Here is a 24,663-nt window from a genome sequence, read left to right as displayed (position 1 = left end):
TCAGTAAAAATCTGGTAATCTGCTGCAATGAATATCACTGCCCCACGCGAATTGCCGTGAAGATGCGCACCGATTACATGGAAAAAATGAGTAAAAGCCGACGAAGTGCTACGAAGATGCGCACCAATAACGTGGAAACTTAACACAGGTCCATTAATGTATAGGTGCAAACACTCCACTGGCACACGTCAATAGACAATACCCACGTCGGCTGAGTCGAAAGAACGGGAGATCTCATTTGAGAAGGACCCTACATAATCTGGTTCACCGTTTATTCATTTCCCATATCTTTTGGCAATCCACAGCCGTCGATCACCTTGACTGATCTAACGGACCAGAGTCCCCGTGAAAAGTTTCTTATTCCTTTCCTAGCGCAACGCATCCAGGCAATTTCAGGGTGCACTGTCGTTTCTCAGTTGATCGAGTTTAAAAGCTGCGAGGGATTTCATCTTACGCCACAGTTTCCTCTCTGGTGTGTCTTGCTTCGCTTCTGTTTTTGTTTATTTCTTCGTTTGAGGTAAAAGCAAGGTACCCTTTAATATTTTAATTATGTGCAGCTTGTGGGATTCGAAACCTTGACGTCTTTTTGCATCTGATCAGGTATTTTTGCGAAGCTAATAGATTTGCGTTTGCCCGTTTCGATCCGACTATCCAGTGCAAATGGCGGAGCAGTTGACCGAGGATCAGATCGCAGAGTTCAAGGAGGCTTTCAGTCTGTTTGACAAAGATGGCGATGGTAAGCAAGATTTCTCTGCATTCATGCATACCAATATTTAAGACTTGAATTCTTTGGTTAAAGAAAGTGCCGTTTTCGTTGTATTTCTCTTTGTGGGTTTATATGGCCCTCAGGTTTGCATATTGTGTAATAGGTTAAAAGATTTCCCCTTCTTTAAAATGTCTTTTTGCCTGTATTTTGTTTGGAGTTAGGGCTTGTTTCCCTGAGAAGATATGCCCTTGCTATGCAATATGTTTGCGCAAGATTTTGTTTGTGATTTTTAAAGAATCGGCTGCCGAGGTTTTTATTTTCTTCAGCCAATATTTGTTATATGCTTTGCTATTCTGTATTCATTTTGCTGTAAAGGAGCTTGTTATTAACCCCTTTGAGTACTTAAGTGAGCGCTGGTTTTCCTTTTTACGCCATCGTGTGCATCGACGCAAAGCTTTGATTGGATCCATACTCTGTCAAGGGAAATGATCAAGTAGAGGGTCTATAGGGTTATTTATCTGTATTCATTATTAATGCCGATGGGTTTCCGTAGGGCCATTTGCCACTGCTTGTTAAATAAAGATAATTTTGTTTTAGATCGGTTATTTGTTTTGGATTGGGTAGGATTTCAAGCCAGGAGCCTGCCTACACATGGCAGTCTGCCTTACCACTGATCTACGTAGCCCTTGCATTATAGGTAACCTCTACCGGTTTGCTGACAAGGTTTGGATTGCTACCTCCGAAAACCCAGCTTCAAGTCATATTTTGGTTCAAGTTTCTAACCACTGACAACCAAGCTCAATATTTGGTTATGACAGTGTTGACAATTTGATGGGCTAGGATGAACCCAGGACCTGCCTCTCTCTGGCAGGCCATTCTACCCATTTTCATCGAACTCTTCTGAATCTGTGTCCTCTTAAGTTTATCTCCTTTTTGAGAAAACTGAGTCTAGCCAGCTCCTCGAAGTCTTACACAGCCCTGAGTCATACTTGCAATTTTGACTCGCGGGTATGACTCGTACTTTCAAGTCAAATGTGATTTGAGCGAGATTGAGGGGCCACCTTGTGAGTCCGACTTGGTTGTCTGCCTATAAAAGTTGCTGTAGAAAACGATAACATACCCATTTAGCCTGCTTTTTTGACCTGATTTTACAGTAGGCAATCAGCAGTGTTTTCCACTGGTCAGAATCCATGGGGTTTTGTCATATGCAGTACTATCTATAGATTTTAAAATAAGTCATTTTTGAAAATTTGCATTATATGGGCATTGTAAACACTCTTATTAATCCAGGGAGGTTAGAGTATGTCAGCTCTGTATATTTTAGCAGTCAAATTGCTGTGCATAGGTGGATCCCTTGTGCCACTTTGGTGTCTGGCTGATCTTGACTGTGGTCTTAAAATTAGATTATTATTTTTATTATAATATTTTTCATATATATATATATTTCCTCAGAACTCTCAAGTCTTACACCAGTTTTATATATATATATATATATATATATATATATATATATTTCCTCAGAACTCTCAAGTCTTACACCAGTTTTAGTAAACTCTTGCCTCTTTACCCTTGCCATTTTATTATTTGAATAATTCTAGTGGCTTTGGTTTTATCATCAAGTTTTCTACGGCCATTGAATGATTGGCATAGCCTCATTGGTTCTATTTCAAGGTGGGGATTGGTACCTCGAACATCTTTAGAATTATGCTTATAGGGAATAAATTTTTTGTTTCTCAAGTCAATCACCTCCAATCTTAATGAAATTGGCTAATGAAAGCATTAAAATGAGGCAGAAAGCTGAAGATGTCTAATCAGTTTTTGGCTTTAGTGCCAATCCTTTACCCTCATGCACGATAAAATCCAGTGCTGAAATGGTGCAATCTGTGTGCTGAGGGCTGAGGCAGATCTGAGTGGGTCCTGTCAGATCCGAAATTGGATCTGATCTGGGGATCTGTGTTTCCACCTTGCCTGCCAGGTCTACCCTGTAACACAGGATAAATGGTTGTTCAGGTGAATCTTCTGTATAGATATCCATTTCTGGTTAGATTCGGAAGTTACTTTGGTGTCGTTAGTTGAACTATTCTAAATTTTGGGCGTTAAAATATGGGAGAAAGCTCTGAGATTTGACCTCTACATTGAAAATTGAATTCCTTTACCAACCGGCCATGGTGTAATACTGAGGTCATTTGTAGTATTATTATGATATTTAAAATTGAAAAATAATTAGCTGGGGTCATATTTAATTGAGACAATCTGCTGACCATGCTTTTCTACAGGCTGCATTACTACCAAAGAATTGGGTACTGTTATGCGTTCTCTAGGACAGAATCCAACTGAAGCTGAACTGCAGGACATGATCAGTGAAGTTGATGCTGATGGAAATGGGACAATTGATTTTCCAGAGTTCCTGAATCTTATGGCTCGAAAGATGAAGGTAGGGTTCTACTATTCTTTACCAATTCATTATGGAGTTCTGCTTTTCAGATTCTCCTTTTGATTTTTCATAGCATTGTGATGTATTTATATATTTCCTTCTCTCTCAATACTTGTTTGATGTTTCACATATCCCCCCTTTTTTGGTAATACAAAACGTTTTCGTTGATCTGTGGGGAGTTACGAACCTCAACTCTGCATGATTTTGTCAAAGCCCACTTATTAAACTCGGGGGATGTGAAACTCAGTCAACCGTATACAGGATACAGGATCAGTGCTCTCTGTGAACTGGCATTTGAACCTGGGTCATTATTGTGCCGAACAATATTTTTTTATCTTAAAATAATTCAACTCAGGAATTTAAATTTAGGCCTTTAATTGTGTTGATGATCCAAGCTGGGATTTGAACATGGGGTCATTTTCTTTTTACTGTGTAATGCATTTCTGATGGAAACCTACCAGGCATTACCCCTCAATCTGAAGGTGGTACTCAGGGTAAACTGGTTTTTTCAAAGCACAAGGCCAGGTCCACTTCTCAACAACAAGTGGCTCCTTAAGAGCTAATGTGTCATAAAGTAGGATTTGAACGCAGGCTGGGGAGGAATCAACTTCTCCTCTCAGCTACTTGAGCTACAACGATTGACAATTTTTGTTTCCCTTTCATTATCCAATTACAGGCTTTAATGCCAGGGGTGGTTTTACTAAGCAACTGGAAATATATATTCTTTGAGGTGCTGGACCTTAATGTGGTTCTATTGCTGATGTAGGATACTGACTCAGAGGAAGAGTTGAAAGAGGCCTTCAAGGTTTTTGACAAGGATCAAAATGGTTTCATATCTGCAGCAGAGGTGAATTTCACTCATTTGTAATGCAGTATTGGGTTATTTGTATGCTGTTTTTGTAGATTATTGCACTTTCCACGTGTAACTATGTAATTGAATCCTTGCTTCTGTAATGGACATTCTGTTTTTCAGCTGCGGCATGTGATGACCAACTTGGGAGAAAAACTAACTGACGAAGAAGTTGATGAGATGATCCGTGAGGCTGATGTTGATGGAGATGGTCAAGTCAACTATGAGGAGTTTGTCAGGATGATGTTGGCAAAATGAGATGAATGTAAACCTTAGTATATTTTAAACATAATCCGGGTACATTATATAGCTAGCTACCTTCCTGTTTATAATGTTTGTCCGTGGGGAGTATCAATAAGAACAATCGGAGGATGCCCTCTTTTGTTTCCATGTTCTTTGGGCAACCTTCTTTTTGTTTTGTTAGAATGCTAAGTGCGGTAGCAATAGAACCTGAAATTTAAAGTTAGGTTGTTGTTTTGAATTTCATTTTGAAATGTGAATTGAGTGGAAGGCTTATTTGACATCCAAAAATTTCTCTTTGTATGGACAATGCATTTACTAGATTTGATCTGTACTTTCACACAAGTCTGTATCTTGAATCTAAATCCAAGGAACAAATGCCATTGAATGTTTATTTTAGATTGGAATCTGATTTTAATCAAGAAAGTTTTTAAGCCTTGGCAATTTTTATAGCATGAATTGTGTGCTTTTTCTTCTCGGTGGGAGATAGCATGTCTGTGGAATGTTCTTACTTTATGATGGCCAAACTTGACGTCCGAAAAATTCTCTTTATATGGACACACTAGATTTAATTCACACTTTCTTAAAATACCCAATTCATAGTTTTGATATTATACACAGATGCTGTTATTATGACAGGGATGTCATGACATGAATTCCTTTTGGACTGATTTGTGAGAATCTTAGCGGTCTGTGATGCTTTTCTGTCCACTTAAAAGTACTGTTCTTTCTTAACTTGTAGGCAATATTCTAGCTTTATATTTATGCCATAGTTTTTCATCGATTCAGATTCATAAACTGCCTTTATTTGTATCTTAAGCTTTACTAATGTTATGAACCTTCAAAGAATGTGGACTATTGTTAAAGGAATTGCAAAATTATTGTCTTTCGGGAATTTTAGAATGTAGACTATTGTTGAAGGAATTGAAATTGTTGTCTTTCATGTGGGAAAATGACCTTTTTGATTGTGCTTTACTTGCCTAGAGTGTACATGCTCAGAATGTTATTGACAAAGAAATTGCCTACGTATTATCCTTCCATGTGCTAAACGGGCCATCATAATTGTGCTTTACTTGCCTGTATATTCTCAGGATGTGGACTATTTTTAAAATTACAGGGTTGTTTTCCTTGCATATATGTACAAAACGGATCTTCATAATTGTGCTTTGCTTAGCTGTGCATTTCGAATCTTGGTTTCACGGTTAGAAAAAATTGGCCCTACTATATAAATGTACACTTACATGGGCCAACTAATATGCATATGTGGAAAGTAGGTGGCCCAACTTTTATATATATGTGTGTGGAGGTAGGTGGGATTCTTGCGTGAAAAGGGTGTAGATGTTAGCAAAAGTAGATGCAGTTGTTAAAGGAATGGCACGCCAGCCAAACAAGACTTAGAAGTAGATCAATGAACAGTAACAAGTGTATAAAGCAGGAATAGGAACTGTTGTCACTCAGGGGTGTTTGAACCTTGGAAATGTTGGCAAATAATTAGTCAAATGTTCATCAACATTGGTGATAATTGACCGAGTTAAACCGTTGGGATTTACCTGGGCCTTTCTCGATTCTAAAATGTGGAGTTTTAGACACTATTACATTGTTCATAGGTTTATTAACTAAATGGATATTAATGAGAACAATCAAGTATGTGAACTTGTATAACCTACGTCACTTTTGAAAAGGCAGACTTTGCAAACCAAGGATAATTATTTTGGGACAAACAAGACTAGTGTAATTTAGGACATGCAAGATAAGTGGAGTTTTGTGATTTATTAACAAATATTTGTTAAAGATATTGGGTCTAGTGTTTAGGCTAATTAAATTATTATTATTATTATTTCCATGTAATCAAGTACTTTACTCTTAATATTGTAGTAAAAAAAGCTTGCAAATCTAATTTATCAACACAGAGATAAGATGACAGTTATCTGGCATTAGACATAGAAGAAACATGAATAACCTATTCAATAGAAAATCCAATCTATCAATGTAGAGATCAGATGACATTTATCTAGCATTAGACACAGAAGAAATCATGAATAGACTATCCAAGTGCAAACTTAGAACATAAGAGAAATGGATATTGAACATGTAACAACAAAATAAGCTTGTATTACTGGAATGAAGATGAGAAGCTACAAGGAACAGAGATACAATTTCCAGAAGTTGAACCCTTGTTACATTTGGTTTTCAGCCTTTTATAGGCATTTTACAATGCTCTTGAGCTCTCAAATGCTCGAAGTCTTAATCTATCCTCCTTGTCTTGTTAACTGACTGATGCCCTGACTAGGCAAGAGTGGGCTCGGAGGTTTCTTCTTCTGACAGAAGAGTAACCGTATTGGGGTAGTTTGCTGCGCTGTCTGGGAGCTTTCTCATGCCAGAGATGCCCCACAATCGGTTCTGTTGTTTTTGGCTGAGCGCTGTCTGCTCCATGATTGTTTGTTTTGGGCTGCATCGTGCTGTGTTGCGTTGTGCTGCTCCATGACTGCTTTGTCGGTTTGGGATGAGCTACGCGTGTTGTGGCCTTTGTTATTCCCTTTCCGGTCTCTGTTTCCCTTTAAATATTTAGAATGATTGTTTTTCTGTTAAACACAAAAAAACACAGCAACACTATAAAAATCCCGTCAAGCTCTCAAAATTTTGGACTTCAAAAGTCTTTAAACATAGCATATTTATCTACTGGGTCTGCCCTTAGGGTCGCTATCGCATGTAGCAGATGCCCTGTTCTTGTGTTCCCTTCATATTCTGAAATGTGTTGAAAAACACAAAAAATACATGAAAAATAGCTCCCTACGGACTTCAAATGTTATATATTTCCCTTGTACCCTTTCGGGTTTGGGTCTTATCGCATATCACAAACCCAAGCTTCCCTTTGTATTTCGTTATATAACGAAAATACACAAAAATGCATTGAAAAAGGCTTACTTGCGGACCTCAAATATTATGAAATATTATGTATATAACCGTCGGGTCTGGTTATCGGGTTGCACATATACCTGTGCATAGACCTCGCCCCTTGGTGTTGTTCCGTTGCGATATGGCGATGCGATCTGATCACAATCGCATATTGCTCGTGCCCCAAGCCCATGGCTAGTGCTCTCCTTGTATTTCTCTGATAGCGACTCTTGCGACGTGATGTACGCCGTTGACCTGCGTCGCTTGATCAACGGTCCACGTTGCATCGCTGATCGCAATCGCATATCGACTCAGTCCCTGCTTATTCCACCGGCCTGCCTCCGTCGATTGCGACCCGCTGATCCGATCATCGGAGATCGCTAATCGGGGGTGTCTTGCGCCCGTCCTTAAGTCGTCCTCTCTGCAGTGCCGATTGCAATTTGTCGCTTAGATCTGGGCCGTTGATCGGCCAGATCTAACGGCAGCTGTGCGTTGCTATGTTCATGCCTGCAATACTATGTTTTTTCACTGTTTTGGAGTGTTTTAGCCTCCTGATAGTGTTTTTCTGCCCTTCCAAGGGCTCTCGGCATGTGATGGTTTCGCTCTTTGGATGATCTTAAGAAGATTTTGAAGACTTCAAGAGCATTTTTGGATCCATTGGCATGATTTTGCTGGCTTATGGAGACTTTAAAGAGCATATTTGGATCAATTTTTGGGCCATTTTCCAACAAGGTTAACACTCCCCCTGGTAGAGGAGAAGCAAAGGTCTCAGTCTGGTTATCTGTGGGTTGGCCAATAACTCTCTGGTTTAGTGATAGATGGTGTAGAAATTCGTTGTAGATTCAAACTGCCAATTGTAATTTACTAAAACAATAGACTTGAATCTACTTTACTCATTAGCGGAAATAATTAAAGGATCGTGAAATCACGAAGCACACAAGAAAAATAATTCAATCAACACATTACACAATGATTTCCCGGGGAAATCCACTATTAAAAACCCCTGCTCTCTGTATATTGCATTAGTAAAAAAATATGAGAAGATCACAATGCTTTGCTTAAGCTCGAGCAACCTTTGCACTATCTCTATCTGTCTCACAACTTCTTAGAATACTTAACCAATTTTTTGCTTTCCCAAGTCTCTATTTCCTTACGCTGTTTCCTTGGAAATTAACCCCCTATTAATTACGAAAATTCTTCAATTAGAATTGCGCAATCCTCATAGGCCTTCCTCTAACTGCATGCACTTCCTGTACAATTTAGATGATTATACAAGCTATAATACAATGTCCCTAAACTCCAATCTCAACTGGGTAAATGTTAGATATGGAATGCATGAGCTATTTAGGGTGAATCATCAGTTTACTAGTTGATCACTGCCGAAAGCACCACAATACACTACAGTTAGCACCACACTACTAGACCTCCCACAAGTTCCTCCAACAGTTGGAACTAGTTTAACTGACTTTAACTCAATGAGACTGAATTAATTAATTACAACTCAAAATAAACTCAACCAAGGGTCCTATAATGTAGGAGACATTCTACATGACTCAAGTTCGACCCTCAACTCGAATTAACTGAGCCAACTAAGTCAAATCAACTTAGTTAACTAATACAAGTTGTCATGAGATGTGGAATTACAATTTTATTTCCAATTTAATTTAAGAACAAAATTAAATTAGGATTTTCTTGTTGCATTTTCAACACTACCTCTCAACAAGAAATAGATTATCTGCTACCCCGATCTTTCCTCTATGAAATTCGAATTTGCATCTTGACAATTCCTTTGTCAAAATATTTGTATCCTGTTCCTTTGTAGGAATGTACTCCAACAACATGATTCTCTTCATGCTTGGACCGACCATGAAAAACTGGATTCTCAGAGAGTTTGATACAACTCTGGTTGTCACAAAAAATCACTGTAGGTTCGATATGCTAACCAAATAAACTAACAAGGATTTCTTCATCTAGATAGCCTCATAAACTACTTGACTAGCAACCATGTACTTTGCTTTTGCCGAAGTGAGTGCAACTGATTTCTACTTCTTGCTGTACCAAGAAACTACTACTGACCCAATATTGAAGATTCCCCTTGATGCGATCTTCCTTTCGAATGGACTCCCTGCTCAACCTACTTCTATCAAACTTTGAAGCTTCACTCCCTCAGTCTATTTGTACCAAAGACCAAACTGAGTGGTGCCTCTAAGGTATTTCAACACATGTTTAGCTGCCTTCCAATAGAGTTTGGTTGGATTAACCATTGCTTGACTAAGCTGGTTAACTGCAAAACATATGTATGGTTGTGTGTTCACCAAATACATAAGTGAACTCACAAGCTGCCTATGAATAATAGCTTCCACTACTTCACCTGAAGTAGCATCTTCCTTCTGCCAATTCCCTACTAGAGGAGTCTCCATGAGCTTGGTGCTCTCCATGTGGAACTTCTTCAGTATCTCGTTGGCACACTTGCCCTGAGAGACAAATAGTTCCTCATCTCCTTGCCATACTTCCATACCAAGGAAATAATGCATGAGTCCATCTCGAATTCTCTTGCAAGATCCTCTTTGCAAGATTTTACTAGCTTCTCATCACCTGTTAGAATTAAATCATCGACATATAATACTATAATCAACAATTTACCTTCAACCACAATATGGTAAAGGTTCACATCTACTTCACTTTTGGTGAAGCCTAACCTGGTGAAATAACTGTCAATCTTGGTGTGCCAAGCACGGGTTGCTTGTTTCAACCCATACAATGATCGCTTGAGTCTGCACACATGCGACTTTCTTTTGAAGGTCTCAAATCCTTCCGGTTGCTCAATGTACACCTCTTCTTCAATCACACAATTGAGAAATGTTGTCTTCACATCCATCTAATGTATCTTCCAACCCATCTGTGCTGACAGTGCTAGAATAGATCTGATTGAAGAGTACCTTGCTATTGGAGCAAAGGTCTCCTCGTAATCAATTCCCTCCACCTGAGAGAACCCTCTGGCCACAAATCTGGCCTTGTGTTTCTCCACACTCCCATATGCTGCTTGCTTTACCTTGTAAAGCCATTTGGAACTCACCACTGACTTGTCTGCTGGTCTTGAGACCACTTCTCAAACATTGTTTATGATAATGGAATCATATTCCTCAACCATGGCATCAACCCATACTGGTTGCTGCATTTCTTCCTCGAATGAGGATGGCTCAATCTCTACACTATCGCTCATCAGAGCCATGTAGCCAGTGTAGCGATCTGGTGACCTCCTACGCATGCGCTGTGATTTAAGTGCTCCAACATTCTCTTTAGTATCATGCATCAATCTATTAGCCTCTCTGGTATGCTTCCTTCCATCTCTCGAAGTCTCTACATGAGTGGGTGCTTCCACTTTTTGCTCCTCTACATGTGGATGCTCCACATCATCCCAAAGTTCTTCCTTTGGAGCTAAAAACTCCTCTTTTCCATGCCACTGAATCTCCATCTCAAGGGAACATCTCATGGCCTTCTCTTCATCAAACTTCACATCTATACGAATCACTATCATCCCGCGAGATCGTAGGTACACCCGATAGTTGTGAGGTGTATCAATGTACCCCACAAATATGCCCAACTCAACTGCTTTTTCTAGCTATTCCCTTGCATCCTTGGTAACATGACAGTAAATTGATGAACCAAAGATCCTAAAGTGTGACACATCTATATTCTTACCTAAAAAAGCTTCTTCAGGTGTACTCATCCCAAGAATCCAATGAGGACTCATGTTCTACACATATATAGTTGTGTTGCATGCTTCAGCCCACAAGTGCAATGGTAGGCCCTGATCATGTAACATCGCCGTGAAACTCCTACAATACTTCTGTTCTTCCTTTCAGCTACCCCATTCTATTAGGCCCTGATCATGTAACATCGCCGTGCAACTCCTACAATACTTTTGTTCTTCCTTTCAACTACCCCATTCTATTGTGGGTTATGGGGTACTATTAATTCTTGTCGAATGCCTTCTGATGCACATAAGTTATTGAATTCATTCGACACATATTCTCCACTGTTATCACTCTCGAGAGCTTTAACTTTCCTACCAATATCTTTTTCAACAAGTGCTTTAAATTCACAAAATTTAGTGAGCGTCTGATCTTTCTCATGAATGAAGAAAATCCACCACTTACAAGAAAAATAATCTATGAATATTACATAATACCTGTGTTTGGACGTGGAGGCTGTCAAGAACAATCCACACACATCTGAGTGAACTCTTTCAAGGATCACTTGTGCTTGATTGTCTTTATCATGAAAGGTAGCCTTGATGTTCTTCCCCAATGTACACCCTTTGCATGTGTCTCTATTCTCTAGTGTACCCATGGGAAGTCCTGTCAAAATTTGCTACATGATCTTCAAAGCTCCTTGGTACAAGTGACCCAATGTTCTATGCCACAACTCACCGATGTCTCGGCTCTGCACCTTCTCTGCTTTTGTGCTCAAAGCAACACAGTCTTCTACATTCAATTTGTAGAGGTTCTTTACCCGAACCCCGATCCACTTCACTTGTCTTGAGGCTATGTGACGAAGGAAAGCCTTTCCTTTGCTAAATATAACATCATAGCCACAGTCCTCCAACATGGCAACTGAAACCAAATTCTTCTTCAAACCCGGAACATACATGAAATCTTTTAATGTGAGAGGAGAACCAAACTCCCTCTAAAAGGTAAAAATACCAATGCCGGTCGCGCTATACCTCCCATCATATCCCATTTCGATGTGCATCTGGAGGTCCTTCTCCTCCAAGTCATTAAATAATTATTTGTTTTCAGTCATATGGAATGAGGCTCCACTATCCAGATACCACTCACTGCCCATCACCGATGTCACCATGCAAGTGATGAGGGTGAAATCCAACTTGAACTGTGAAACAAGAGCTTCACCTGCCGCTCTTCCTGAGGGCTTCTTGCCGACCTTCTTGTGCGGACACTTCATGGCATAGTGTCCCAGTTCATGACAATGAAAACATTTAATCTTCGACAAGTCCTTCTTCTTTCCACCCTGACTGGAATTTGATTTGGAATGGGATGACTTCCCTTTCCCTAAGGCACAATTCTCCTCATCATCATGCTTGGATGAGGATCCATCTCTAGTGTTCCGTCGAATCTCTTCTTGCACAAAGTTGTACTACAAATGCTCCCACTCTGGTAGCTTCTCCCTCCCATTTACTGAGTCCTCATAGCTATGCTAGATCTTGGGAAGCCTAGAAGTGCTACGCTGACCAAATAACCTTCAACCACTGTAACACCAACACTTCCAAGCTCATCCTGATATTGGGTGAACTTGGTCAAGTACTTTGTTATTGTGTTTCCCTTCTACATCTTGATTTTTCTGAGCTTGTCCTTCAGTGCCAGCTTGTTATGGTCACTGCTATTTTGAAATAGGTTTGTTAAGGCCTTTCACATTGCAAATGGAGTCTCCTTATTGTGGAGGTTCGAGACAATATGATATCGAACTCCTCCTAATATAATCTTTCTCGCCTTTGCAACACATTTTCTCCACTCTGCCAAATCTTGAGCATCAACAACTGGAGGCTTAGGAATATCTTTGTCTATGAATTCCTTAAGCCCATTGTCTTCCAACACTTCATCAAGTCCTTCCAAGCAATATAGTTTGAAATACCCTCAAGGGCATATTCGAGTCGCAATCAGTAGAACGACATCCTGCTGGCTCTGAAGTATGATACTGCAAATTCGATTTCAACTGCAAAAGACAAACTCATATTCTCCTCTTCTAGAGTGATTTCTGCTCTGGTACCATGTGGAAATTACTTGTAGATTCAAACTGCTAATTGTAATTTACTAAAAAAATAGACTTGAATCTACTCTACTCATAAGGGGAAACAACTAAACGACCGCAGAATCATGAAGCATACAAAAGAAATAATTTAATCAACACATTACACAATGATTTCCTGGGGAAATAAACAAATAAAAACCCCTGCTATCTATATATTGCATTAGTCAGAAAATATGAGAAGATTACAATGCTTTGCTTAAGCCCGAGCAACCTCCGCAATATCTCTACATGTCTCACAACTTCCTAGGCAAGCTCAGGCCAATACTTAACCAATTTTTTGCTCGCCTAAGTCCTTATTTCCTTGCGCTATTTCCTTGGGAATTAGCCTCCTATTTATTAGGGAAATTCCTCAATTGGAATTGTGCAATCCTCATAAGCCTTCCTCTAACTACATGCACCACCTGTACAATTCATATGATTATAAAATTGATAGTACATTGTCCCTGAAATCCAATCTCAACTGGGTAACTCTCAAATTTGACCAATTTTTTGCTCGCCTAAGTCCTTATTTCCTTGCGCTATTTCCTTGGGAATTAGCCTCCTATTTATTAGGGAAATTCCTCAATTGGAATTGTGCAATCCTCATAAGCCTTCCTCTGACTACATGCACCACCTGCACAATTCATATGATTATAAAATTGATAGTACATTGTCCCTGAAATCTGATCTCAACTGGGTAACTCTCAAATTTGACATGCATGAGTTATTTATCAGTGAATCATCAATTTATTAGTTGATCACTGCAGGTAACACCACACTACACTGTAGGCAAGACCACACTACTAGACCTCCCACTAGTTCCTCCAATACTTGGAACTAGTTTAACTGAGTTTAATACAGTTAAACTAAATTAATTAATTACAACTCAAAATAAACTCAACCAAAACTCATATAATGTAGGACACACTCTACATGACTCAAGTTCGACCTTCAACTCGAATTAACTGAGCCAACTAAGTCAAATTAACTTATTTAACTAATATAAGTTATCATGAGATGTGGAATTACAATTTTATTCCCAATTTAATTCAATGACAAAATTAAATTAGGATTTTCTTGTTGCATTTTCAATAGGTGGTTGTCAGCCCTATGGAGTAGACATCGAGTGGATAAGTCAGGGTTGTCTTTGGCCCTGCTGTAATTCTCGCCTGGTTGGGTGGTTTTGCTGCTTGTTGTTGAGGTTCTTCTCTGGGCCTGCATCATGAGACTTGTGCCGCATCACTCCCACTCCAATCCCAAGAGGAGGGGAGGCTTGTCTAGCGAGGAAGGATGTAGTGTAGTGGCGAAGGTGGATGCTGGAAGGTCGTATTGATGAGCGTTCAAAGCGGGGTAGACGAGCTGCTCAGGGTGTGGTCCGTGTAGCGCCAAGAGCCTGTTGTGGTAGAGGTGGTGCGAGAGCATGGCGGGGTGGTCGTGCAACTGGTGGTGGCACGAAAGGAAGAGTGGTACGTGAGGATGGAGCAGATGTGCAGGGTTGGAACCATCGGCTGGGGCATGGAGGAGCTATTGGCAGGAAGAATCGCTCTGACATTTGTCGCGATCTGTTTTAGTATGTTCTGGATCACATGGAATTTTATGATCAGGGCAGAAAGGAAGAACAAGATGCTGCCATTGCTACACGAAACCAACTTAATTACTTTCAATGCCGTGTCCGAGAAATGATTGTGGTGGTGTGGCGGGGTCAAAATCTACTATCTGAAAAGGTGGAGAAGATGGAAGATTGGTTGGCCCATTTCGAGCAGCATGTACAGTGTACCTATTGTCCCCCTCCCCTTCCAGGGATTGGGCTAGACAATCTTGCTTCCATCACTTCAGACGATTGAGCATGGTTACATGTGTTCTTCTAATTTTGCTGGTTTTTTGGTGCTTTTGGCTTGTTAAGCTTTGGACTGTTCCTTTAGTTTTGTTTCAGTTTCTTTGTCATATGGTACCATAATTAGTTAACAAACTCAATCAGGGTGAGACTACTTGCATTTCACTATCTATGTACTTTTCTTTTGATGAATGAATAGAACCTTGATTTACCAAAAAAGAGACTTTGATTGGTTCATGTGCTTGTAATGAAATAAAATCTCTAGCAAGAATGGTAAGAGTTTAGTAGCTTTTTATTCTACTTATACAATCACAAAAAATGAAATAGGACGAATATAGAAACATAATATGTTCACTCATTAGCTTTACAAATGTATACTTTATAGCAAAATAAGTAGAATAAAGTAGAAAGGGCACTAGCTATCTTTTGTTCTAAATGCAAAAAATGTACCCTCAAGATGAAAAATTTCCTCACCTCATTTAGTGAGATATTTTGGGGGCCAAAAGCCTCCCAAAATGGGGAGATATGGTAATGATTGGATCATTATATTACTTGTCATCTATCTTGATGCTTTAAAAGTGAAAAAATTGGAGGAATTATCTTACAAGACCATTTTTATCGGCATGCCAGAGTTTGGCAAATTGGGGTGTTAAACATCCCAAAGGTATTTTGAGGAATTTATTGATTTTTTTTGGGATTCAAAAAACGCTATTCTAGACTCAAATATTTTTCCAATAGTGCAAGAAAGACTTAAAATGGAGTCTGTATGCAAAAGTTGTGCCACCCAAAAGTTGACCTTCCTATTTTGACCGCCATGATTTGAGATGATGCGATGTTATCACCATTACTCATTGAAGAGGGGAAGGCCATCTGAATATGATGAATGAGAAGCTATAAGGTCCAATGTTATAACTCTAGATAAGAGTTTAAGGAGTCAAACTTAAACACTAGTAGGTTCTCAAACTGTGTTATAACCCTGCTGTTAGGAGGAAAGGGAGTTTCATTTATTTGAATGCATTTTATTTTAGAGATAAGTAGAGTGGCTGGGAGTGGAAAGGGAGAGAAAAGAGAGAGGGTTTGTGTTCTATAGTAGCCCACGTGACACATGTCTTGATCCTTTGTACTTGCATCCATTTCCATTCAAAGAAAGAGAGAGCAAACTCACCTTCCAATTGGGTTTTTTCCCATAAGGGTTTTCAAAAGAATATCTTGTGTCATTTTGGTTTGTGAGTGTTCATTTGCAAAAATAATAATTTAATAAATCTAGGAATTAAAGGAAAAGTAATCCTCATAGTATAGGTTTTGGATCTTCAATATATTTTATCATATCTGTAGTGACAAAGTTTCTAGTGGAATATCCATGGAAATTTACAAATCAAGCCATCTTATAGCCAAAGGGTGATTGTGGATGAGACTAGCTTCTGCTATACCATGGTGGACATGATGTAGGTAGAAAGTCAATGATGCACCAATGCATGATTAGTTTTTATATCTCATGATGAGAAGCTAAAATGAAATGGATGGGAGGATCCTTGTCTCAAAATTTCCTAATTCAAAGGTCCTCAAACATGAATTTGATATATTGATGGTGCCTAAGGCTAATAATATGCCCTTTTGTTGCGAAGGATAAGTTTGGAGGACCTCGAAGGCTAAAATGGTGGTAGGTGATTGGGATAAGTTATAAATGGTACTATAGTTGTGCATGGCCCTTTCACTTGGATTATGAGTAGTACAATATAAATATTTCTTTAGTACATGGGTTGTAGGATCAATATTAGTTCATAAAGTCTACAAGGGGTCACTAGTGGAGGGCTACACATCATCATGTTCTACTAGATTATGTTCAAGTGTTCCATCATAGGGTCTTCACTCAATGAACCTCTGGCATATCATGTGCGTTCGTGGCATACTAAACAATACCCTTATTTTGACTACATATTGGAAAATACCTCTAAAAATCACATTATTTAACCCCCTACCAATACGAACCCAATATACCTTCCCAATTTAAAAAACCCCTACTTGCACTAGATATTGTAGGTATCCATTTTTCATGAACATTTTTTATACCCCTTTGTATTTTTTAATTAAATTTGAGATCCATTTTTTTTATACCTGACAATATAAAAACCCTTTAACCCTATTATATGCTCAATATATTATGTCATTTTTTATTCAATATTTATCCCCCAATATGTACCCATGTGGTATGGTATTTCTCCCTAGTGAAGCCCCAGTATGTTCCATATGCTCTGTTGCAATTATGAAAGTGTGTATCCATGACATCATGTAGATATTTTATTACGATGGATGTCCTAGTTGTGAATAAGTAAGAGATTGGTAAGAACTAGAAGGTTGGAAGGAAGGAGGGGCCTCCTATTAGTGGTAGACTAGTACTTACTAGTTAAAATGGTTTTACATCACTACCAACTAAGAAAAAGTAGGGAATCAATGTTGGGAAATGTTATTCCCTTGTAGAGGATTAAGGGATAGACTACCTACTATCATCTTTGTTTGGTGAAATTCAATGATTAGATAAGAATGGTGAGTGGAATGCCCATATATGCCATAAAGTGCAGAAGAAAAAAAATATCTTAGTTGGTTGTTCTTTCATTTTTTTTAATGGGTGTTGGTGTTAGGATGTTGATCATGGTTTGTGGTGTTAGATTTCTCCTCAATGTTAGCAGGTTGAGTGGATTTCCTCCTAACCCCTTAGTTTGATTTTGGTTTTGGTTACTCTCCTTGTTCTTCTCTTTGTTCTATGGATTCAAGGGATGATCATTTTCCGTTAAGTAAGGGATTGAGTGTTGGAAATACATAGTGATATTGAGAGGGAGGTGAATTGGTATCACATAGATTAAATTCCGTTCACTTTATTAAACTTAAGACTAAAATCAAATAACATAATCAATCATCAACCCAAATTATGAATATAGATGTAAAAGTGGAAATCCAAACTTGAAGAAAGAATAGTTGAATGCTTTCTAAATAATCTTCAATTTATTACAATTAGTTGTGAGGAAACCAATCCTATGTAAGCACCAACTTACAAAAATAATAGGATCCAACATGTCAAGAAGAGGAGGACAACAATCCTTAGTAAGTGTTGAGAATGCAACAAGATGATGGAGCTTAGTGGAAAGAAGTCGCCTTCACTAAGTGGGCTCGCAGGCAAATTATGGTGCAAAGTCTATTTTTAGACATATGGATCATGGTCTATGAGCTGCAGAATGTTGTTTATGGATGATTGGTCATGTTGGGAAAAATATATGGACTTCTATTTTTGGATCACAATAGGAGTGATCAAAGTCTATTTTTAGACTAGCAGTCAAAAATAGAAAAGTCAAATATTATTGTCTCATAATAATATTTAGACTATAAAATTTATCTTATTCTCTTGGAGCACTTCAGTTTGAGCTACAGATGTGGCACATGCAACTGTTAGAAGGAAATACGTTTTCTTTGTGGGTCAGTTGAGTTGTTGCATGCAAGACTTCAGTTAGAACTCAAGCAGTTGAGTTTGGTGGAGTTGATTGTGGAGTTGATGGAGTTGTGTTCAGTTTGACTTGGTTAAACTAGTTGTAATTAGTCTAACTCCAAATAGACTAATGATGAGTTGTTAAAATAATTATTAACTCATAAAGCAACTAAAGAATACATCAGTTAACTCAGTTGCATGTACAGTTCAACAGGGATAGGTGTTAGAGGTTGAGATTGCTATCAGTTGTGACTATAGTTGTGCATGAGGATTTGCACAAGCAATGTATTGAGTATGCCAATGAGTATTGCGTTGATTTTCCCAGTAGAATAGCCTGTGCTCACGTGATTTCTAGTGTGAGTGATTCTCAGCAGGTTTATGCAATAGAGGCAGACAAAGCAGTGGAGTAGATTTGAACCTGTGACTTGTTCAGGTCTGAGCTGGTTTGTGTGTAACAGGTGGAGATAGCGCTGGATATTTGAGAGGAGTATTGTACTATGTAATGTTACATGTTCTCAATCATTAATATACATATAGTGTGGGGTTTTCAGCTGTAAGCTTTCCCCGAGTTACATACTGTGTTAATGTGTGCATGCTATTGATGTTTCATTGTTTTTGATGCTGCTAAATTGTTGATCAACGTAGAGGAGCTTATGTATTGTTCATGTATTCCGCAATAGTACATGATCAGGATAATCTCTGTTGAATATGTGTTTATTATTCAAAATTTCTACATGGTATCAGAGCTGTTGATCATCAGATCTACTATTCAGGAAGTGTACATTGAGGAGGAGGTGTACATTGAGCAGCCCGAAGGTTTTGAGATCTTTAGCAGCGAGTCGCATGTGTGCAGGCTCAAGAGAGCGCTGTATGGGTTGAAACAAGCACCACGTGCTTGGTACACAAGGATAAACAACTATTTCACCGTACTTGGATTCTCCAAGAGTGAGGCGGATCCTAACCTATACCAGATTGTGGTGGAGGGTAAGTTGCTTATCATTGTACTTTATGTTGATGATTTGATTCTAACGGGTGATGAGTTGCTGATACTTTCATGCAAGGATGATCTTGCTAAGGAGTTTGAGATGAAGGACTTGGGCCTCCTTCATTATTTCCTGGGATTGGAAATTTGGTAGCGCAGTGGTGGACTGTTTGTTTCTCAGGGTAAGTATGCTCGGGAGATACTGGAGAAGTTCAACATGCATGGCTGCAAGCCTGTTGATACTCCTCTTCCTGGAGGTTGGAGGAAGGAGGATGCCACTTCTACAGAAGAAGTGGATGCCACTGTTTATTGACAGTTGGTGGGGTCGCTTATGTATCTGGTCAATACACGACCTGATATATTCTATGCAGTTAACCAGCTTTCACAAGCTATGGTTAAGCCTACCAAGCTCTTCTGGAAGGCGGGCAAGCATGTATTGCGTTATCTTAGAGGCACATCGGGATATGGTTTGTGGTACAAACAGGAGGATGAGGTGAAGCTATGTGGCTTCACGGATGCAGATTGGGCAGGGAGCCCAACGGACAAAAAGAGCACATCAGGAGGGGTCTTCAGTATCGGGTCGACAATAGTTTCTTGGTACAACTGGAAGCAGAGATCCGTGGCACTTAGTTCAACAGAGGTCGAGTATATGGCAACAAGTTTGGCTGCATGCGAGGCTATATGGATGAGGAAGATTCTGGTCGGTTTGTTCGGTTCTCACTTGGATCGTACTGTGATTTACTGTGATAACTAGAGTTGCATTAAACTCTTGGTTAATCCTGTATTTCATGATAGATCTAAGCATATTGACATCAGGTACCATCATATCAGAGATTGTGTGCAGCGGAGAATCATGTTACTTTCATACATTCCAACGAAGGATCAGGATGCTGATATATTGATGAAGACGCTCACCAGGAGAAAATTCGAATACCACCGAGGCAGGATAGGGGTTGCTGATAATCCATATCTTGTTGAGAGGGAGTGTTGAGAATGCAACAAGATGATGGAGCTTAGTGGAAAGGAGTTGCCTTCACTAAGTGGGTCCGCAGGCAAATTATGGCGCAAAGTCTATTTTTAGATTATGTCTATTTTCAGACATATGGATCATGGTCTATGAGCTGCAGAATGTTGTTTATGGATGATTGGTCATGTTGGGAAAAATAGATGGACTTCTATTTTTGGATCACAACAGGAGTGATCAAAGTCTATTTTTAGACTGGCAGTCAAAAATAGAAAAGTCAAATATTATTGTCTCATAATAATATTTAGACTATAAACTTTATCTTATTCTCTTGGAGCACTTCAGTTTGAGCTACAGATGTGGCACATGTAGCTGTCATAAGGAAATACGCTTTCTTTGTGGGTCAGTTGAGTTGTTGCATGCAGGACTTCAGTTAGAACTCAAGCAGTTGAGTTTGGTGGAGTCGATTGTGGAGTTGATGGAGTTGTGTTCAGTTTGACTTGGTTAAACTAGTTGTAATTAGTTTAACTGCAAATAGAATAATGACGAGTTGTTAAAATAATTATTAACTCATAAAGCAACTAAAGAATACATCAGTTAACTCAGTTGCATGTCAGTGTATGTACAGTTCAACAGGGACAGGTGTTAGAGGTTGAGATTGCTATCAGTTGTGACTATAGTTGTGCATGAGGATTTGCACAAGCAATGTATTGAGTATGCCGATAAGTATTGCATTGATTTTCCCAGTAGAATAGCCTGTGCTCACGTGATTTCCAGTGTGAGTGATTCTCAGCAGGTTTATGCAATAGAGGCACGCAAAGCAGTGGAGTAGATTTGAACCTGTGACTTGTTCAGGTCTGAGCTGGTTTGTGTGTAACAGGTGGAGATAGTGTTGGATACTTGAGAGGAGTATTGTACTATGTAATGTTACAAGTTCTCAATCATTAATATACAGATAGTGTGGGGTTTTCAGCTGTAAATTTTCCCCGGGTTACACACTGTGTTAATGTGTGCACGCTATTGATGTTTCATTGTTTTTGATGCTGCTAAATTGTTGATCAATGTAGAGGAGCTTATGTATTGTGCATGTATTCCGCAATAGTGCATGATCAGGATAATCTCTGTTGAATATGTGTTTATTATTCAAAACTTCTACAGTAAGCATCAACTTACAGTTGTTTTACCGTTCAAGAGACAATATTTAGACTTAAAGCATGTTCAAAAGAAGGTATACTCTCCTAGCAGCATGTACTCAACTCAGACTAGAATTCTTCCTCCACAAGGATTGAAACTTGGTCTCCAACAAAGCTCAACCTCCAACCAGAATAGGTCTATAATTCGGCCTTTGACTAGGATTATAACTCTGCCTTTAACCAGAAATGAAACTCGACCTCTAACCATGACTATAACTCAGCCGCAAATGGGTCCAACAAAACTCGGTCTAACAACCCCTAAACTTGACCTCCTTAACAATAAAAATTGGTCTCAATGGGTCTCTAATAGATTGGATGTTGAGAAATCTTGGGCATCAAGTGAATTAAATTCTTCAAGTGGATTTCTCTTATCTTTGAAATTTTCTTGTGATTCTTCTTATCCTTTTAATAGTTCTCCTTCTCTATTTATTATATTCATCAAGACAAATGCCAAACAAAGAAAATCACAACAAAGACAGAAGATGTATGCACAAGGTCAGGGAAAAACCCCTATGAAGGGGAAAACCCAGTCAACTATTTTTCTAGTAGATTAAATCATGTTGAGACACACTTCACTTTTTTGACCTACTCCAACCACCAAATCAAATCCTTGAATCATGTTGCAACTTTTCAAATTTAGTATTTTCGATCCCTATTTTGGCTAAATCTTGCACCATGCAGCACAAGTGCAGTAGGAGGCAAGGAAAGATCCCTATAGACAACCTCTGGATTGATTGTAGACCAATGCCTAGGACATCTTAAATAGAGGAGTGCTTGTAAGGTTATATGTGAGGGGGTTGCAACACTCCAATTGTCACATAAAACAAAAAGGAAATAGGAGGGGCTTGGTTCAATAAGCCTTCAATGAGGTAGATTCAGGCCAACTCATGGATCCAAATGCTGGGGGAATATTTGGGAAATCTCAAAGAGAAATGACTTCTCCTTCTGGTGGCCGACACACAACAATGAGACAACTTAAAACTGAAGTTGTAGTGATGGTGGAGAGGAGGAAAGGAAGGAGGGAAATAGATGCATAGGGTTGTAACAAAAAAAATCCTAGGCAGCAATGTTCCAGCATAAAGTGGAATTCGATGGATAGGGCTGTAAGCAACACAGAATCCTAAACCATGGTTTTCCAATGAAATGATAGAAATAGAGGAGTGAAAGATAAGGTTTCAGGCTAAACATGACATGGGTATTGTTATTACAAAATCAAACATTAATGGGCTGCTGATCAGGTAGACCTTGTGTAACTCCTTCAAACCAACTTTTGGCTGAGGCTTAGCCTCCTCAAGCTGAGAGGGCTCTCTCACTGGATTAAGGATTTTACTTTGAAGATTAGATGACTAACTCTATGGAAAATTCGAACAACAATGTATGGTTGAAATACCAATTAACAAACTTCCATTGGGCTATGGAGTCAAAGTGTGTTTCAGTACAACAACAAGATCAATTTCACATGGAAGTCAGGGCATAGAGGGTTCTAACATAAAAGCAAAACATAGATATAATATAGAGAACACAACCTACAAACACATGAAGGAAGTTAGAGCATCATCAAATGAATTATAAGTAACATGTGTCTATACCACTGTAATTAAGTATATGAAGGAAGCCATGAGGAAAATCAAACATTAAAACCCTTTCTGAATCCTGAGTAGTGAAAGCAACTCCTTGTATTAAAATGAAAACATACAGTCACATACAATAGCACAATGTGCTTGTTTCTTTGAAAATTGCCAACCTTTTGTGCATAACCTCTTCTCCAATATATAGAATTCATTAATGACTTAGATTCCTCCTCTAGAATTAGGGGAATTCGAATTTTCCGTTAGTGACACCTATTCTAACCATAAAACAAACCTTTAAATGCATTTGACAGCTAACTAGCAGTCCTGGAGACCTAATACAAATAGGAGTGTAACTCCTTATTATGATTACAACAACCTTATATAAACATTTAAATGCATTCTATGATAGCTAAAACCTCATGAAGTCGAATTTGATGAAGCCTCCCACGTTGTCACCTGACTGCTGATGACAAACCCTAGAAATTAGGGAACATGTTTCCCTGTTTTTAGGCTTAGGATCCTTGAAACTGGCACGTGGGACAGAGCCCTTATCTTCTCACTCATGACATATTTTACGAAACTGAAGGAGGTTTTTGTATTCCATTCCGTCTAGAACAAAAAACTCTCTTGGTTTTTTAAAACACTTCTCCAGCTGTCCAGAATCTGTCCTTGAAAAACACATGTCAAACAGGAAAAATCCGTTCTCTGAAATTAGGGTCTCAAAGAAAGCTTATTATCTCCCAACTGAAAACACTTATGAAGAAAGTGAGATAGGTTATTGTAGCTGGAGAGTTGATGAAGAGAAAAATCCCTCAGAATTCCAAAATAAGTTTTCCTGTAACCAAAAACTGATCTTGAAAAAGACTGCTAAAACCAGAAGACAAAACTGCACCTACAACAGTTTCGTAGCGCAAGTTTAACCATAAATTTCTCCCACCTCAGAATGAATTTGAAGAAACTAAAAGAGGTTTTTGTAGTTAAGTATGTTAGGAAGAAAAGCCTCTTTCAGTTTTCAAAATTGAGTTTTCAGCTGCTCAGGAAACCTTCTGGAAGTTGACTAGTAAAAACAGTTTTTCTGCTGAAACAGGCTGCTTCAGGGGTTTCGTAGCGCGCTACGAAAACTCCTAGTTCAGTGATTTCGTAGCGCAAAACTAGTTTTTTACACTGTCTGCGCTACGAAAACATGGATTCGTAGCAAGTTTCAAATTTTTTTCAAAATGGCTAAACACATGACTTTCAAAACATGATATGAGATCCATAAAGTGTAAAACAAGGTTGTTGAGCTTTATTTGATGATGGAAATGAGACTCTAACCCTATGACTTAGACTCTAAAAACCATAAAAGCGACTTAACCACCATCTAACATTATGACTTAGGAACAAATGTAAAATGTAAACCTTGACACAAGCTTGACACATGGAAATAATGTGTGATGTGGGACCAGTGATGGGCAAGAACGGAGTGTTGACCCTATTTGACCATACCAACAAGACTCTTTTCTAGATCTTAGACACTAAAGCAACCATGGAAAGACTAGACCAAGGCTAACACCAATCCTTTGGAATAGAATTGATGCTCCGAATTTAGAAATCATTTCTTAAGTGATAACAGTGGCTCCACTTGGGATAGTGTGCCCCTGTGGTACACTAAGAACTTGTAGCTCCAGTGCCACTATCCATTCTCTAGAATAAAACTCTGAACTTCTGC

General features: G+C 38.9%; 1 protein-coding gene across 4 annotated transcripts; it reads left to right on the top strand.

The window, feature by feature from the left end:
- The first annotated feature begins 285 nt into the window (after positions 1–285).
- Positions 286–4,685, top strand: LOC149244950 (calmodulin-like). Of its 4 annotated transcripts, none has more exons than XM_089457637.1 (5): positions 286–472; positions 656–736; positions 2,983–3,140; positions 3,907–3,987; positions 4,114–4,685. In XM_089457637.1, the coding sequence occupies exons 2-5, from the start codon at positions 661–663 to the stop codon at positions 4,246–4,248; spliced, it is 450 nt and encodes a 149-aa protein (XP_089313763.1). In that variant the 5' UTR covers positions 286–472; positions 656–660; the 3' UTR covers positions 4,249–4,685. The 4 variants fall into 4 exon arrangements, with proteins under 4 accessions (XP_089313763.1, XP_089313764.1, XP_089313762.1 ...); XM_089457638.1 differs by having other exon boundaries at positions 286–517; XM_089457636.1 differs by having other exon boundaries at positions 288–517; positions 601–736.
- The last annotated feature ends 19,978 nt before the right edge of the window (positions 4,686–24,663 follow it).

Source organism: Pinus tabuliformis, chromosome 7 (genome assembly GCF_031772625.1).
Source record: "Pinus tabuliformis cultivar Carrire ecotype Pingquan chromosome 7, CPIR1, whole genome shotgun sequence".
NCBI lineage: Eukaryota > Viridiplantae > Streptophyta > Pinopsida > Pinales > Pinaceae > Pinus > Pinus tabuliformis.
The sequence above is the reverse complement of the archived record's forward strand: the minus strand, read 5'-3'. Positions and strand labels throughout refer to the sequence as shown.

Coding starts and splice junctions, on each gene's coding strand:
- LOC149244950 (XM_089457637.1), top strand. CDS start 661: ATGGCGGAGCAGTTGACCGAGGATCAGATCGCAGAGTTCAAGGAGGCT. Junction 3,141..3,906: donor TTATGGCTCGAAAGATGAAG/GTAGGGTTCTAC, acceptor TTGCTGATGTAG/GATACTGACTCAGAGGAAGA. Junction 3,988..4,113: donor GTTTCATATCTGCAGCAGAG/GTGAATTTCACT, acceptor TCTGTTTTTCAG/CTGCGGCATGTGATGACCAA.